At 41.6% G+C, this 17,355-nt stretch overlaps 1 protein-coding gene across 1 annotated transcript in view; it reads right to left on the bottom strand.

Annotated features, from left to right (window-relative positions):
- HSD17B12 (hydroxysteroid 17-beta dehydrogenase 12) overlaps window positions 1–17,355 on the bottom strand; it is an 84,213-nt gene that overhangs the window by 14,062 nt on the left and 52,796 nt on the right. Inside the window, exons 5-7 of the mRNA XM_074852517.1 lie at window positions 14,044–14,108; window positions 12,953–12,997; window positions 2,529–2,563 (exon numbers count right to left, since the gene is read on the bottom strand). Coding sequence (XP_074708618.1) covers window positions 2,529–2,563; window positions 12,953–12,997; window positions 14,044–14,108 — 145 coding nt within the window. The remainder of the gene's footprint in view (window positions 1–2,528; window positions 2,564–12,952; window positions 12,998–14,043; window positions 14,109–17,355) is intronic.

Below are 17,355 nucleotides of genomic sequence, written 5' to 3' on the forward strand. Positions count from 1 at the left end.
AGGCTATATTTAGCCATCTCCCTGTTGCTGTGGCAACCAGCGCCTGCTCCAGCTGCACGCCAAGTGGAAAGAGCAAGCTTCCTCTGTAATGTAATTATGCACTTGCTACTTCCCTGGCAATAAATACCATAGTTTGATATTTGTCTAGAAACAGTCAACTGATTTTTGTTGTTGTTGGGTGTTTTTTGCTCCCAAAGACATCAAGCTTCGATTTTCAGTTCTATAAGCCTCCCACCTTAGACAGTAGCCTGAAAATTTACAGAGGAACTGCTCATTTAAGTGTAATAGGAAGCTGCAGATTATAAATTGTCACTTTAAGCGTTCAGAGCGCAGGAGAGGAGCCACAGCAGAGAATCTAAACGCCATTACCAGAAGTGGCATTCATCTAATGCTGCTATGTTTATTATAAATAAAAAGTAACAGACACACCAAGATGCAGTTGTGTTTTCTCCTTACAGACCTGGATGCAAAGCATGTAAAGTCTGCTCTATTTCTTCATTTGTCTTGTAATATATTGCCATAAAACCAACATTCAAATACATAAAAGCATGCACTATAGCTAGCTGCAAGATGCTATAGCATGCTACGTCACGTCTATCTACTCAACGTGCTATCTGCCTTGAACAAGTGAGGAATAATGATGGCATTCCTAGTCTGGCTTTATTCTTAGAGCCTGGAGCCCTTTTTCCTAACCCACAGTCCCATGCACGAAATTTATGGCTGGCCCAGGGAGCAGCTGAGTACAGCTACTATTCATCCATGCGCTTGGATTCACTGGACATCCCTGTCCTCCTGTGGTTACAGACTCTTAGAGGTGTTAATGGCCTGTGAGCTATGACTATGCAGGAGTTGGCAGCTGCAGACATTGCTTCTGTGCACTGTAAACCCAACTGACTTCACAGAACCAAACAAAATGGAAGCTTTTTCAAATATTTTTCCCTGGGACAGAAACCAAGGCCTTCATTTAAATGGAGCAGTCATTTGAAGTGGCTCTTCACACACAGGAAAAGTTCAAGATGTGTACTTTTTTTTTTTTTAAAGGACTATTAACCTTTTACTTCCAAGCTTCATCTTGAACATTTACCCTTGAGATTCCTGAGGTAATCATGCAGTTAGGAAAAGTGAAAAGAAACACGCATGGTGTGCTCAAGGGTAGTTAGAACCAGAAGTCAGCAGGATCCTGGTTTGCTGCCTTTCATTCAAATCATCTTACCCAGGTTAATACGTAACAGAAAAACATACACAGGTTATTCTGTAAGTAGAGTATACATCATTCTGTCCTGAGAAGCTGGAGAGATCAATCAACTCTGCCAAATGGATAACTACGACATTTCTTCAGATGAAGAAGAAACTGAGGCAAGAAATTGTTAAGCTTCAAAGTTCCAAAAATTTGTAACAAAACAACATTAAACCCTTCAAAAGCAGAATGGCTTTGGTCATGTTGGCATCTTCAGAGGGTGGTGGTTTCACAAAAGGCAGGTCCCTTTATCTATCAATAATAGTACATGGGCAAGGAGTAACTTTTGACTTACAAACCCCGAGTAGCTACCACCACTGTACTATAATCCTCATCCTCGACTTTGTTGGAAAATATTACACTGCCACCCCAGTAGCCAGGAAGAAACTTTGTTTTAGCTGGGAAACATTTACCCTGCATCTGTGCAACACTTGAAAAATTGAATCCCGATCTGCAGTGAAGACCCCAGGTAGTGGGATGATACAGGAAACATCAATTTTTTTCTTAATCTTTGTCAGATTTGGAGGTTTGCCCCGTATATGTGCTCCTCCTAGAGTATTCACGTGGAGGCAATACCACGGTGACTGCCACGCATGGTTCTACACAGCTTTCCTCAGTATTGCCGGCGTGGCTCAGACCTGACCTAGGGGAGCCCCCAGCAAGCTGGGGTTAGCACCACAACAGAGACAGCAAACAGCCTGGGACAGTCAACATCAGCTAGAAAACAGCCTGGAGGGGCTACAGGGAAATTGCACACCTTCTAGTTTCACCTGGGAGCTAGCCAGGAAGTCAGTACACGTCCTCCACGGCAACAGTGGTGTGCATTAACTCTTATTTTAAAGAGCTGGTCTCCAATTCTAGTTTTCCAAATGATCACAGACTTTCCTCAATATACCTCCTACTGTATAATGAGAACATATTCTTTGCATCCATTTTACTTACAATGACTTAGAGAAATAGCCTTAAGAAGGTTATTCCCAGGAACTGTAACCACCCCCTCAGAATAGCAGGTTGTTGAGTTAGTGCTGATGAGTCAGACGGGCTTTTTAATTCTGTTCTAAAAGGAATCACCACAACAGTGGAGAAGGGAGAGGAAAAATAAAAAGGGAATCGAGTGGAAAAGGCTTCCACCGTCTGATGATTCATGCACCATCAGCGTGACTCACCCAGCATTACTCTGCCATTAAAACATGGAGACCAGGCTGATTAGTCACAGTAATGAATTTTTCAAGAAAGGATTCTCCCCTATAAATAATGATGACTTTGTCTGGATAGTGTTAGTGTGACTCACCTTTCCAGCATGCCGGGCAGCACCAATCGTGTCATCTGCAAAAAGAAAACATTCGTGATGGCTGAGAATGCAGACACCAGACAGCCAGAGACCGAGGGAAGCCTCCCTTCCTCCCAGAAGCAGCTGCCGCCCCCTCCACCCCAACCAAGGCTCGGGGAAGCAGAGACCATACTTTGCGTAGGCAGTTTATTTTTATTCTACCTGGATAACTTGGCTCTGTCAAGTAGTGTGTGCACTGAATGTGGTGAACCCATCCAGCTAGTAGAATAAGTACAATAAGAGTAAATTAAAAAAAAAAAAGTCTTCACCGCTCTGCAGCATCCATGGCCTCTAAAGAACATGAAAACACCAGGCTACTACAGTACATGTATGATCTTTCTCCCCCCCACAAAAAGCATCTGTCTTCCTCAAGACTGACTAAATTTACCACCTGTGCCAAGACTCAAGACAATATCCAAATTATTTTAGCTAGACTTACTGAACTGCTGATTTCAGGTTAAAAATAAATTGTGGAGCAGCAAGAGCACTGGACAGAACTAGTAAAGATAAGTTTCCTACATTATATTACCTACAGAAAACATATAAGACCTCAAAACATTTTTTGCTGATTACACAGATGTTTTCACACTGAAGAACCTCCATGCCCATGAGGAAGGTAAGTCTGGCAAACCTCCTCCCTGCTCTGGAAGCTCCTGCCTTCATTAGGACTCGGAGCAGTCTGTTTACAACCTGGTTGAAGGTATCTCCAGAGCAGTAATCCTAAAACAAGCTTCCCAGTTGCAGACAGAGCAGCTCTGACATGGAAAACAAACCAAGCATTGAACCAAACTTTGATGCATTTTTAATTAGTGTGAAATAGTTAATTTTCCTACTACTAATTACTACCACCCTAAAATATGATTTAAATCCAAAATTTCTGCCTTTAAGAAATAATGTCATTAAAGTTCAGCTTGTGTCAAATACTCCCCCACCCCCAACCAACCCTGTTAATAAATGTCACAGCACTGACACCAAAGACAGATCAGACAAGAAATAGAAATTGTCACCACTTTTCACATCTTTAAAAGGTATTCCAACAAAGTTCTTGAGGACACAGTGAGGACGGGGTAATAAAATACTAATGGCACCAAAATATAATGGTACTCCCACCGATACCTAATTACCTTGATAGCTTAAAACATGAAACATTTGAGTAGTATGGGAGGAAAAACACACACACACACAAAAGAAATCAGCATATACAGGAGCACAAAGCATCTGTAAGCACTTTTATTACAAAGAAATGAATCTTACTGTAGCGAGCTATTCATATTACTATCACCACTGCATTAGCCCTTACATATGACTGAGTCTGGGTTTGGGTTTTTTGTTTGTTTTTATTTTTAAATTATAAAACATACCCTTTCAGGAATAAAGGAGAAAAATCACAAAAGAAAACAAAATTTCAGTTGATTGCAGTTGACGCAAAGAAAATGGTGGAGAAGGGCTGTGTTTTGTATTTTACTGGCATTTCTCACTTAGACTAGATTCTGCTATCAGCCATGCTGCATGACAGCTTTGATAAGGGACTGTACAGGTCGGAGTTGAACAGACCTTACTTTCATGAAGTCAGCTGTTGACATAGTTAACTTTCAGCACTGCCCCAGAACTCAAACTAGGTATTCCGAGTTGGTAAACATTACCAAGCTAAACAGATCTGATGCAACTTCAAAAAACCCTCTAACATTAAGTCTAAGTATACATGAGCTTTTTCATACACTAATGCTTCAAAAGAGATGTGGAAAAAACTATTTATTTCAATGTTAAAGGATAAAGAATGATTTGGGCTAATTTTAAGACCAGTTCAAGACTGGCAGATCTTTTCTCTGGTAGAAGCTTTATGATCCCTCGACAAGAAGTGGCATACTGTTTCTTGCCTCTCAGGGCAGTGTAATGCTGCATATCATCTCCAGAGATTGACACACAGACGTGGGCTGAAATTGCCTACCCTTAGGCAACCCGTAAACGGTCTGAAAAACCAGTACAGGATCTCCCACTGTAATGCAGAGGGACCCCACGCTTGAACCTCTCTCATAAATCCACACAAGTGCATTCATGGTCTAAAACCAAATTGCAACCCACCAAGTATCTCTAACAGCGTTATCACGAACCTGCTGGTTATTATTGATACCCATGCAAGAGCACAGAAAACCATGCTACAATAATTGTTTGACTTATATAAATTAAAAAGCTATGGAGCCACTGACAGATGAGATATAACAATAGGTACACAATTCAGGTAGAAATCAAGAAGTCTCTCACCACCAGCTGTGTTAAACAGTCTGTTTCTAAAGTTCAGCTGGACAGGCAATCAATATTTTTTTCTCCCTCCACAGAAAAACACCGATGGCAAAACTGGATTTCGTACTCAACTTCACTTCCATTTTTTACCATTAAAATTAATGTCTTGAAGGAATTTCAAAAATCTGTGAAATTGGACAAAACTGTTTTTCCTGTCTGTGTTTTTACATCTTGTGATGTGTGAAAAGAGCTATATGAATATTCAGTATCTTTATGTACAGACAAAATACTGTTTTTTTAAAAGAATAAAATAACAGAAGGTGGCTCTCTGAGTCAGTCTCACCTCACCCAGCCAAGTCCCCAGTCAGACTGTTCCAGCAGTGCAAGAGCACTATTGGAAAAATGCTGGCAGAGCATTCTGCAGCCGTATTCAGGTCTGGCAAATTTACACATTGCACACACACGTAAAATATTCCCAGCATTAATTCAAATAAACCAATCTATAGCAGAAATGCAGTTTTGCCACTAAGAACAACGTCCATACGTGCTTGCATGATCTTTATCCAAAATAGCCAAACTGATTAACACTCTTGTCTTCAAGAGCTATAACCTCAGACATGCCAGTATGAGACAGGCAGTTCAACAACAAACGTCTAGAATTGAAGAAATAGCTCCCAGATAAGGAATCCCAATTTTAGCTAGGTCTTATTTAGAGACAGCCAGTTCTGTAACGGGGTGTATTTCAAAAATGCCAAAGCATTGAAGTCTGAGTCTACAGGAATTAGCATGTAGGATGCCAGAGAACTCTACGGTAGTGTTTGTTTCTCTGAAGGCGATCTAAAAAAGTTAGAAGAAAGTGTCAGGAAGCCTAAAGGAGAGGCTGCGAACTACCCTAAGAAGAGAGCTGTCAGTTGGTGGTTACTGAACTCACTTGGGCTTCCCTCACGTCACCGCTTTTCTGAATGAATACTACTTTCCACAGAGATACCAGCGCTGCAGTTGAAAACGTGAATGTTCCCAAGACTCTGAAGGCTCAGGTCGTTTCAGACAAGTAGGCAGACACTAGGCTATGTGAAAACCGCCAGCTCGTCCAAAGCAAACTGCTTTTTCTTTCTCAAAGCTTGCGTTAGAGCAGAGCAAGAACGTGTGTGTGTGTGTGTGCGCACATCTGAGAAATTTGCTCAGGACAGTCTCCTTGACATCAGAAGTTGTTAATTTTTTATGTTTTATATAGTCTGGCACACAACCATGAAGCAGTAGTTGTTGAGGGCTTTTGGCTTGTTTGTTTTTCAATGATTTCACATACACACATAATGCTACCACATAGTTTGTGGCACAGTTCCTTCGGTTTGGAGGGCTGCATTATTTTGAAATCAACTTCTTTCACACCTAGCCCTCAAGCTCCTAAGCTGCAGGATGCTCACAGCAAATGGCTAACTTAAGGTAAAGATTAATTACAGACCGTTTCACTGATCTTTTACAGGCAGCTATCATTTCTTGATGGCCGTTTACCTGCAACTGCATTTGCTATGTGTCTGGCAAGCACTGGTTGTGTTGACCAGTCTTCCTCACCAGACCTGTCTTCTACGTTCTCATTTGGAAAAAGGAACGCCACATCACTTTGAGTCTAAAGAAGCAGAGATTCCTACTTGCAGATACAAAAATGCACAGCCATATGGCTAGATTTATGTTTTAAACCAGGTGCTACACTTAAAAGCTCCTATTAGAGGACTAACAAATAGTTAAAAGTTATAATCATGTATTTCCAGAGGTTTTTCTTCAGAAAAAAAAATAAATCTGCCATTCTTAGATCACAGAGTTGTAGTCTTTTCTCACTCTGACCCATGCAATAGCTAAGGAGCAGAGCTTAGGGAAAGAATAATAATTTGTAAAGTTTTGAATACCTTTCAAGTGATACTCACTCAGACTGCTAAAATACAGTAGGAAAAGCTGAGGTAAATATTCAAAGTCATCCTTCAGATCTTATGGGCCACACAATTGTTATACAAAGCCAGAAATCTAATGCCACAGTTGTGTATTTAGAGACAAATCATTCTATGGTATGATGTTATGACTGCAAGTCCACTTCCAAAAGGTGTAATAATCTGTAATTAAGCCTATGCAAGTACAGCAAAGGATGAAGACAGAGAACTTGGACAACTTTTCAGCTTTGTTATGCAGCTAAGACGCTTCCTTCAGACCTCATTCACGAATCTGGGGTGAAACGATAACAACTCAAAGCAACATAACTTTTTAAAGATCAGCAATTCCCTGTGGTGCACCCACTCACGTACAAAACCATCATTGCTACCGTAAGACAATTCTGAGTGCCTGGGCAGAGGATTCACACAAGTTGACAGATGCATTAGCTGTTTAACAAATAGTTAACTGACACCGTGCCTGTGCAACACTCACCCACAGACCTCACACTGGAAGCACTAAGGAACTGTACTCATGCCCTCATGCCTCGTGAAACCTATTCTCAGCATTTACTATTAAGTTTTTTTAATATGTCTCTTTTGAAACAATAATTTCTTAAATGCAACTCATACCCCAAGCTGAACAAGAACAATTTATATTTGTAAAAACTGACAAGCTAACCTGATGTCGATTCAACAGAAAAATCCCACAGTAACCCACACGGCAAGGTCAGTAACCAGAAAGGGGCAGGGGACAGGCAAATGGAACTACGACCACAACACGCTGCAAGCCCTGTTTATGTCAGTGACTTTTCTTTGAGCAACAGTTTTAGAAGAGAAGGTTTTCCCTATTTAGAGCCACAAACTTTCAGCATCCACCTTACAAGGGAAAACCCTCTCAAAACAAGCATCTTTCCCCTCCCCACCCTTTACGTAGGAAAAAGACTACTCAAATAATAAGGCTGAACTTCCTCTTTTCCAGATGTGGAATACGTATTTCTCTCAACCCCACATCTATAAAAAGCCACAGAAGTCCAGGACTTCCTAAATTTCCCCAAAGTTACTTGTACTTTGAAGAAGAATCCCCAGTGTTTCCCTGACTATTGCTGAAATGTATTTATCACAGCTACATCTCCCTTGTTCCGGCTTCCTCTGTACCATTCTCTCAGGTTCAAAGTCAGCGAGGGGGAAACTGCAGCATTTAATTTCTCCCTCTGGACCATCTGAATGATATTCATGACCACCTTCACTGAACACTTGCTCCTTTTCCAAGCATTGGCAACTGTCCCCCTGTTATAAACTTATATCATGTACTTGGCTAAATCGTCATCTCCGCTTTGATTAGGACTTTGAATATAAATGTGAAGAAACCTATTGACTATAGACTGGAATATACACACACACAGAATCATCTCACAAGGCAGTGTTGCCACCTCCCTCAGAATTAAGTTCCACTTACTGTGATCATCTCCAATACACAGCAAATACAAAAATTCACATGGGGTTCTAGCAGGGCATGAGCAACTATCATCTGAGTTCTGCTAAGGGACCTTTAGAGACAGGTATGAGGCTGCACTCGCCCATGTGAACATTCATGGGGGAGAGAGATGTCGTCTCCTACTGTCTTTCAGGATGACTGCTCCCCACGCTTTCCTTCTTTGTACGCTCAGGTCTGCAAAATAATATTTCCCCTTTTTCTCAAATACACTAGCTGCTTCTCCTGCTTTCAATTTTACATCGGTTATGGGGTTTGTTGTTGTTTGTTTTTTGGGTTTTTTTCCCTAAGCTCACAGTTTCAGACTTTGTAGGTAGAGTTGCTCCCTTGTCCTGCCTGGGATTCACAACCTGGTATAATTCCCCTCTCGCTCCTCTTCCATTAAGAGGGCAGCTGACACCCAATCTCTCAGTTCAACACGAAGTATTTATGTATTTTGAAGTCTTAAGCAAATGATAAGCTTCTCTAATATGGTGATGATAAAAAACCTCGATCTTGCAGGCCTATTATCCCTTTGTATTTGACACTTGGTATAAAACATAAGTAAGGTGATCAAGGCGAAGATTAGCACAGACACCAAGGCATGTACATATATGTCATTTAGTCTCCCCCTTCCTCTGTTAATGCCAATTTCCAGCCAAAGCCTGGCCTGCAAACCTAAAATTTACAATCCCCCACAACATAATAGCTTGCAAACCAATTCAGCTCCTTGCTTAATCAACCGCTAAGCCAGCACTCCCTCAACTATTTAGTCCTACTCATTTTTCAAGAGAACACAAGTTTATGTCTCACTCCCAACGCAGTGAGCATATTGCCATGCTGCAAACAGAAATAACATACTTACTGTTCCTCACACAAAGTATCTCTTGCAGCTTCCAGAGGAGAAAGAAGGGCTCCCTGAAGTATGTCAAACTATTCTCTGCGCTCATTACCTACCTGTTTTTTTCCACTGGACAGCAAGTCTAGCATCCTTGGCTTTCAGCACATTATCAGCCAAATCAAGTTTAATTGTTTTTCCAGGTGAAATCAAAGGCTGTAGCATACGAAGGTGAATTGATACAAGCAGATGCAGTTGATACAGAGGAACTATAGATGAAAACTATACAGAGCAACTCTAATTTTGGCTCTTCAACACTTGCTGGTTCAGGGAAAAAAAACAGGGCTTTTGACCTGATATTTTATTCAATGTCAGAAATATGTTTGAGTTTGTGTCTCAAAATGAGATATCAAAAATTATAACACAAACCCATGTTACCTGAACTGCCACCAACAATCGGTAAAGTTCTGCTTTTTAAGTCCCTCCAGAAACTTGAGATGAGATTATGACAGGAATCATGAAACTTCACGTGCTACCCCATCTTCTTCATTTATCTGTCAACTCAAGCCTTGTATAAGGCTGTATTAAGTCTCAAGCTTTCCTAATACCACATACAAAACTTCTTCGTTCTATTTATGGCATCATCAAGACACAAGGCACTTCTTGTTTTGTATGTTATATGAAGATCGGAGTAACTCCTGCACTGCACATCACCATAAAAATGTGACATTTCCCAGAGAGCTTAAAAAGAATGTACTGCGCTTGGGGGAGCAGGCTGGTGTTGGGTCAGGTTTTTTAACCAGTATTTTACAAGATGCAAGATTTCCAACACGTTTTACATAGTTTTACGTAGCTTGTCTTCAGTGGTGTACAGGGCGCTTTGAGATCACAGTAACCACAACACTTTGTGCCAGATGGATTGAGCCCTAAAATTGCACCACTGTGGGGCTGCACCACAATCACAGGGGTGACACAGCCCAGCAGCGCTCTGAGGACACGACGGGGGCAGGCAGCATGGAATAGGATTTGGGAAAGACACATGTTTAAAAGCTTTGACAGGAAACAAGTTCTCAGTCATTAGGGAAAATTTCACAGCACCAGATCCTTTACAGCTATGAAAAGTATTAAACAGTAGGACCAACTAGGCTGATAATTTATCCTGTAAGGCGAAGACGGGGCCTTACCTCTCAGTGCACCCCTCCTTACATGCTGCATATCCCCCTAGGAAATCCAGTGAGCTGCCCAACAATGAAAAAGATGGGTCAAAAGGTAAGGGAGGACCACTACCCTTCAAAAATGCCTACACGTGTGGCACCAAAACAGACCTTAACATTTCTGCAGAATCAAACTGTGCTGAGTATCTTACCTTTCCCACTTCAAGCTTAAGGAGTGTTTCAGCCAGAACTGTGGAGGTATTTGACATGCCAACAGAGGTGTTGCTGATGGCATGTGGCAGAGGTTACTGAGATGACAGGGAATATCATTACCTTTTAAGTCCAAAAGGCAAGGAAGTGGATGGCAATGCTCCAGAATAGAACAGTAGGCAGGTTATGAGACACCTGATGAGGATCTGGAGATACTGTGAGAAGAGCCTGAATGGGCACTAGCAAAATCTGCTCTGTCTCTCCTGTACCTCCACCTTTTTAGCAGACCTTCCTCTCCTTGCTTAAGAACTCGGTGCTCTCTTCCATCCCAAACGTCACATTTTTAATCAGGCAAGAAGGGAGACTTTTTTAAAAAAAAAACCAAAAAAACAAACACTTACACCCCTGGGTAAGAGATGGTATCAACCTAAAATACTGAACTAAATATTCACAGGATTACAACCCAAAAATCTGAGTGAAAGAACATACAGATTTTTCCTAGAATTATTTTTTCCTACCATGATTCTCTAGTTCTATGGGTTCTCCTGAAAAAATTACTTACAGATGGTACATATCTCTAATGTGCTCCTCTCCCCAAAACAGTAAGCATCTGGCATGCCTACTGTTTAATTACACAACAGGCTCAGGCAGGAGGAAACATTTTCAAGCCTGGAAGCTTACGCTCAAACTCTGATTATACACCCAGTAGCACGAGCTGTTCACGGTCAAGAAAAAAAGTTTCCAAACAGAAGGAAAAACATTATTAACACACAGCAAGTAGATGTTCAGTATGTTTTTATATGTGTGAAGACAACCACGTTAGAATGTGAAGAGGCTGACAGGATGCAAATTTTATAAAAAAGTGTGTGACAATTTTGCTAAATTGTTGACCACCACTGATGATAAACACGATGACTGAAGCCACAAAACAGCACTAGTTTATTCTGGAAACCAATATAATCTGGCTGCATCTCTGGAATTTGAGGTGTATACAGAGTTAAATTGGGCCTCAATTCTACCCTACCACCTTCAAAAATACAGACTGAAGTAGTTCATCTGTAACTTTTCTATTCTAACAAAATGCTCCCAGGAAGACTGACACCCCAAATTCTTTAATCACTGAATAGTGCACTCCCTCTGCTGGCACAGCACAGATGTCACACCTTAGTAGAGACACTCTGATCACACTGATCTCTAACTAAGAGGTCTATGCACAACACTTCTTTAGATTTACACCTGGGCTAGCAGCTCTGTTAACGTTAAAAAAAGTCTGCTAAATTACTTCCATAAGAGCACACTTTCAAAGGTGCCCATTAATAACTGAATTCTCTGATGAAATCTTACAGGAGTGCAACAAGACACCATGGGCCACAATCTTTCTTGGTCAACTAAAAGTCTGTACTCGTCAGGCTAGCAGTCATTTTCAAGGTGGAAAGTTTCTGAAGACTCACTGTTGTAGCATTTCTAACTTTGCAACAAGTAGTTCTAAGATGTCAAATGAAACACACATGGAAATGAGTTAGCAGCAGCAAGCTGACATTAACAATCCCATTCAGTCATGCAACGGTCGCATTTTCACTCCTTGCCTATGTTTTAATAAGCTGTGAAAATCTTACAGAAGCATTGTTTTAAGAGGTCCCGTGCCTCCTCACATGGAAACAAAATAGTTCAGACTCCCCAAGAGCACTGTATTAGAAGAATTTAGTACTTGACTTGATCAGAACAGTTGCAAGGAAGTCAAATCTTTTGAGCCAGCCTTGAAACATTGAATATTTTGGCTTGGAGGCAAAAGGTTAATCCTCAGCTAATGGAGATGCAAGTTTTGTAATGCAGAAAAGGAGAAAGTTAAGGTTTAGCAGTGAATACTCACAAGGAGTTTCTTTGGCACTTGTTGGTAATACACTAATTGACTCTCCATGTCATGTAAGCAGCTGCTACTCCCCCTGCCCCTTTTAAGCCTTGAAATACTAGGATGAAAATCTGATTTTTGAATGGACCTCATGTTAATAAACAAGGGAACAGTCATATGGTTTTGGCCTGAAGTCAGGTTGATTTCTTCTCAGTAAAAGCTTCAGTGTAAATATCAAAAAGGGAAGGTAACCTTACTTCAAAACTTAATGCACACTTCCGTGAATTTGGTTTTCCTTCTTGCTCATAAATTTCACATTAAATATTGAAGCGCCTTCTCACTACAGTGTACAAAAACCTGAGGTGTGCAGAGATAAGGGTTGCCCACTCCAAGAAACACTGAGAAGAATGAGTGATTTACAAGGACGAGAACAACAAGCATGAAGAAGCATTAAGTGTTGTTTTGTGTACACAGCTTGCTCTGTCAGACAGCTAATAGGTATCTTTGCAACAAATGGTATTTCACACAACAATCAGAACAGTCTGATACAACAATCATAACCTCTACGTTACTCTAAGCCAAAAAATTAACTGTGGTCCAACAAGTGAAAGTAATTGCTCCAGACAACTGAAGCAATTTTAATTGTTTAGTGGTTTTGAATTAAGACATCAAGAACAAGTGTTGGTAACAGGGCACCTACCTTACAAACAGACATGATGTTAATGTTGACCATTTTGTCGATTCTCTGCAAGAAAACAAAGTTTTAGGGTTTGTTCTGGTTTAAGTTATTTGATCAATATTCACACACCCTCTGGGTTTAAGTGCCGGGATAAATTAAACCTTACACTTACACATCCACCTTTAGTCCTTGCCTTCCTGCTTAAGCATCGGGAACAGTGACAGACTTTCAAAGTCAAGTCTGTGAACTGCTCTTGGTCAAGTTTTATCTCTGATTAGGGCCTCATACTAATAAAGAACAACACAGAGTATCACACTGACACTGTATTTCCTAACACTATTTGCAATATTTATGAACTTTAATAAATTATGATATTTTAGACATGTTCATAAATTAATGCCTGTATTTTGCTCTTCACCATTTCATGAGCGTTTTAGTGACTTAATGTTTATTCGTCAGATTAAAAAAAAAAAAAAGGACTTTTTTGCTAAATATTACGAACCTTATTTGAAGGTGAACCAAAAGCCAGATACATTTATCAATACTTAGGCAGAAAACACAAAACCACAGTGAGCTACAGGGGTTTTGGAAACAAAATCACGCACCAGTGAAATTGTTCATAATCAGAGTTTTCAATGTACCCAGTGCAACCAAGACATTGGACATTACGAACTGCCTAAACTGGTCATGTTTAAGTTTTATAACAGCGTTAGGGGAATATGCAGCTTCTCTTCACGAAGTTGCTTGCTCCCCTTTCCTTCAGTCACTTAAGAACCCTCCCCAAGCCAAAGCAGTTGATGAACAACAGCCTGATGAGACCACGGACAGGAGTGGAATTCAGGTACTGACCCCAGAGCATCTGCCTGAAATAGAAATACAAAATGAAGCAGCAGGGAAGAGGATGTAAAAAACACACCAGAAAAAACTGAGACTGCCATCATCTGAATTGTGCTATGTTGCGTATGTAAAGCTCTCAGCTTTTGGAACCCTTAATTCTAACCAGAAAACCTTATTGTGGGAGTACTTTAACCAAACCTAAACACTTTTGCCATTTCCATTAAGCATTTAGTGCCAACAATGAGAACACTAGAAGGTACCACAAAAGCACTTACCTCATCCAGGTCTGGAACGTCAAGAAAATATTCAGGATAAACATAAGATATTCCCACGTTGTTGACTGAAACAAAAGCATGAAGTTTGGATTAGATTACTTGGATGCTATCTGATTTATCACGGTCTGATGAATGACAATTTTCAAGAAATACTCTTCAAATGTTGCATTTAAAACATTCTAACCCCTTTAGCCAAGTTTCTTTAACTGTAAATATACTTGTACACACACAAGTGGAATGTGAGAGTGAACACAAGCCATTTTAAATGTGTAAATAGTTAATTCTCCAGTTGTATGTAAGCTGGCATGTTGAGCACACCGAGCCCATCTCCCAGCGCTTCTCCGGGCGCAGGGGAAGAACGCTTCGGCCTCTCTCAGAACGCTTCGGACTCTCTCAGAACGCTTCGGCCTCTCTCAGAACGCTTCGGCCTCTCTCAGGACGTCAGCGCGCACCCCGCCAGCAGACGAGCGGCATCGCCGCCACACCGACCTCTGCAGAAACAGAGTTTCACGCTGACGAAAAGGTCTCGAGACGTTAAGTGGAACTGTTTAACTTTTTTTTTTTTTTTTTAAATAAAGAAATAAAAAGTGAAGTAAGATATTTAAAGGAAAAAAAAAAAATCTTCTGGCAAGTCTCTCCAGTAATTCTCCAGCCCGTCACTCCCCTCCTGAGGGCTGCAGATCACCAGTTGCTTCGGGACACGCACCGCCACCCTCCTCAGCCCCGGGTTCCCGCCGAGGAAAGCAACAAGCACCGCCGGCTGCCGCTCGGCTCCGGCCCGGCCCGCCGAGGGGAACTGAGGGGAACGGCCCGGCCCGGAGGAGCTGAGGGGAGATGGGGGAGCGGCCCGGAGGAGCTGAGGGGAGCGGAGAGGCCCGACCCGGAGGAGCGGAGAGGCGCGGCCCGGAGGAGCTGAGGGGAGCGGAGAGGCGCGGCCCGGAGGAGCTGAGGGGAGCGGCCCGGCGCGGCCCCGGGGAGCTGAGGGGAGCGTCGCGGCGGTCGGTAGGTGGCAGCAGGAGCCCGGGCGGCGGCGGCGGGCGCAGCGGTCGGGCGGGAGCGAGGCGGCCCCGGCGGCAGGCAGCGGCCTGCGCGCCCGGGCGGGCGGCTCTGCCCGCGGGCAGGGGCTGGGCGGCCTCGCTGCGCTGCCGGGGGCGCCTGACAGGGAGCTTCTCCCCGTCACCCCCACACCTGCGACCCCTCTCCCCGTTGGCAACGTTTAAAATTAACCGAGAGAACGTATTAATTACCTGAACCTCTTTTTTTTTTTTTTTTTTTAAAAAAAAACCACACTTCAGACTGGCACCGTTTTATTTTTGGAGATGAAACCAAACCCTTTCTCAAATCCCCACACAAGTAGGGGAAACTTCTAATACCGTTAGGAAACAATGATGCTCTGCAAGCTTGGTTGCCTCAAACTTAATAAAGCATATTGATATGGAGACCAAAAAAAAAAAAAAAAGCAAGCAAAATGGGATCTCCATTTCCTAAGTATCTGTTGTTCATCTTACGCAAGTGAATCGTGTGACATTTGGTTGCTGTGGCAACATTTTACATTTATATAGTGCCTTACACCCCAGAGAATCCCAAAGTGCTGTGGATGCTCAACCGCACTGCACACCTCTGGGGCGGGGGGGTAAGAAACACCATCAAAAGGTACTGATGCCTTTTTTTTAAAAAAAAAAAAAGAAAAAAACAAACACAAAAACCCCACCCCAAAATAGCCCCTACACCAGTGCCAAAAGCGATCATTTTAACATCCAACCTGAAAGATATTAAGTAGCAACAGGGATGCAGGAGATGGCAGGAAAGGGGCAGGACAGATTCTGGCAAAGCGCACAAACTTCATTCAGAGATTCCCTTGAATAATAGCTCTTTTAGTCCAGAGCTTTGTGTATTTATGGAAACCCTTAGTTCATTAGTCATGTTTGTGTGTTTCAAATTTTTAACTTTTAGATAACCTTTAAAAAACACAGGAACCGAGGGGAACAGGGAGTTGGCAAATTCCCAGTGGACATTTGCTATATTTAGGAGAAAAGTTTTAAAAAGGAAGAAGGTCCAATCTTGCTATTGCCAGAGTGAGCCAGATTTTTTCCTTCCTTTCATCCTAAAATAAACTATTTTTCAGTTCATCTCTCTGGAGAGGATTTTGGCTATGAACTGTGGCAGGGTTTTGGGACTAACCTTGGTTATTCTCTCCAAATTTAGAATATTTATGTGATTCATGCTACAGAAACAGTCACACAAAATTCACACCCCTTACTGCAGACTGGGTCCCAGATATGTACCCTTCCACTTTTAGCAATCATTTTCTACCAGATCATACTTTGCTGCTGTTTGGAACAGAACATTAAAAACTAGTTTTTAGTTTGTACATGCATATTTTACCTAGAGAAATCTGGATAACAACTGGGTAAGATACTGTCCAGCTCAAACTCCTTTCAAGAATCACAGCGATTTAAAAACAGCAAAAGGAAGATTTCCCACCTCTGCTTGTTTAACATATTGCTGTAGCTAGCACATGTTCGAAGTCACTGACAGACGCTGTTTTGAACACACAGCAAAACATTATGCAAACTCTTTTAGCCTTCGTACGTGGGTGAGAAGAAGCTTCCAAATAAGAAGTTTACAAGGATCTCAATCTGTAAGTACTTTAGTTAGACTCTGTGCGACTGTATAATCAGAAGCTCGATCCTGAGCAATATACATGGCGACTCCTGTGTCTCTGAGTATAAGGTTAAAAAATAATCAGCATCGATCACTGGCAACTATGTTGTGCTACCAACGCTTCTCATACTTACTGTTCCAGATGAGACCCAAAACAAGAAAATATTCTGGAACCTGAAAACTCATCCCTTATGGCTATTCTCATTAAATCCATGTTTCCCCTCACAGACATCAAAAACGTAGCTCAGCAAAAACTATATTCCCGATTGCAACAAATGCTACTGAATTTAAAATATAAGGCACTAAAGCATAAAATTAATTGCCATTAAAAAAATTTAAGATAAAGTCTTTCTGGAGTGGCCATCATCTCTGTTGAAAAATTACATTGGCAAGTGGTTTGTATTAATACAGCTATATCTGGGGAAAAGGAAAAAAACCTACGTATCACGTAATCTGATGATCTCAAGCATCTCTACTAAAACTGCTAGTGATTAGTTAGAAGAGAGATTTCTGTAAACCTGCACTGGCAATGGCTGCAAGAAAAAAAGCAAAGGATCTCAGCTAAAGAATACGCAACTCTAGAGCATTTAGTTGCTATTTTTACCATGGTTTTAGTCAAGGTGCTCACACAAATAAAAGCAAGAACCG

The sequence above is a fragment of the Strix uralensis genome, chromosome 29 (genome assembly GCF_047716275.1).
Source record: "Strix uralensis isolate ZFMK-TIS-50842 chromosome 29, bStrUra1, whole genome shotgun sequence".
In the NCBI taxonomy this organism is placed as follows: Eukaryota; Metazoa; Chordata; class Aves; order Strigiformes; family Strigidae; genus Strix; species Strix uralensis.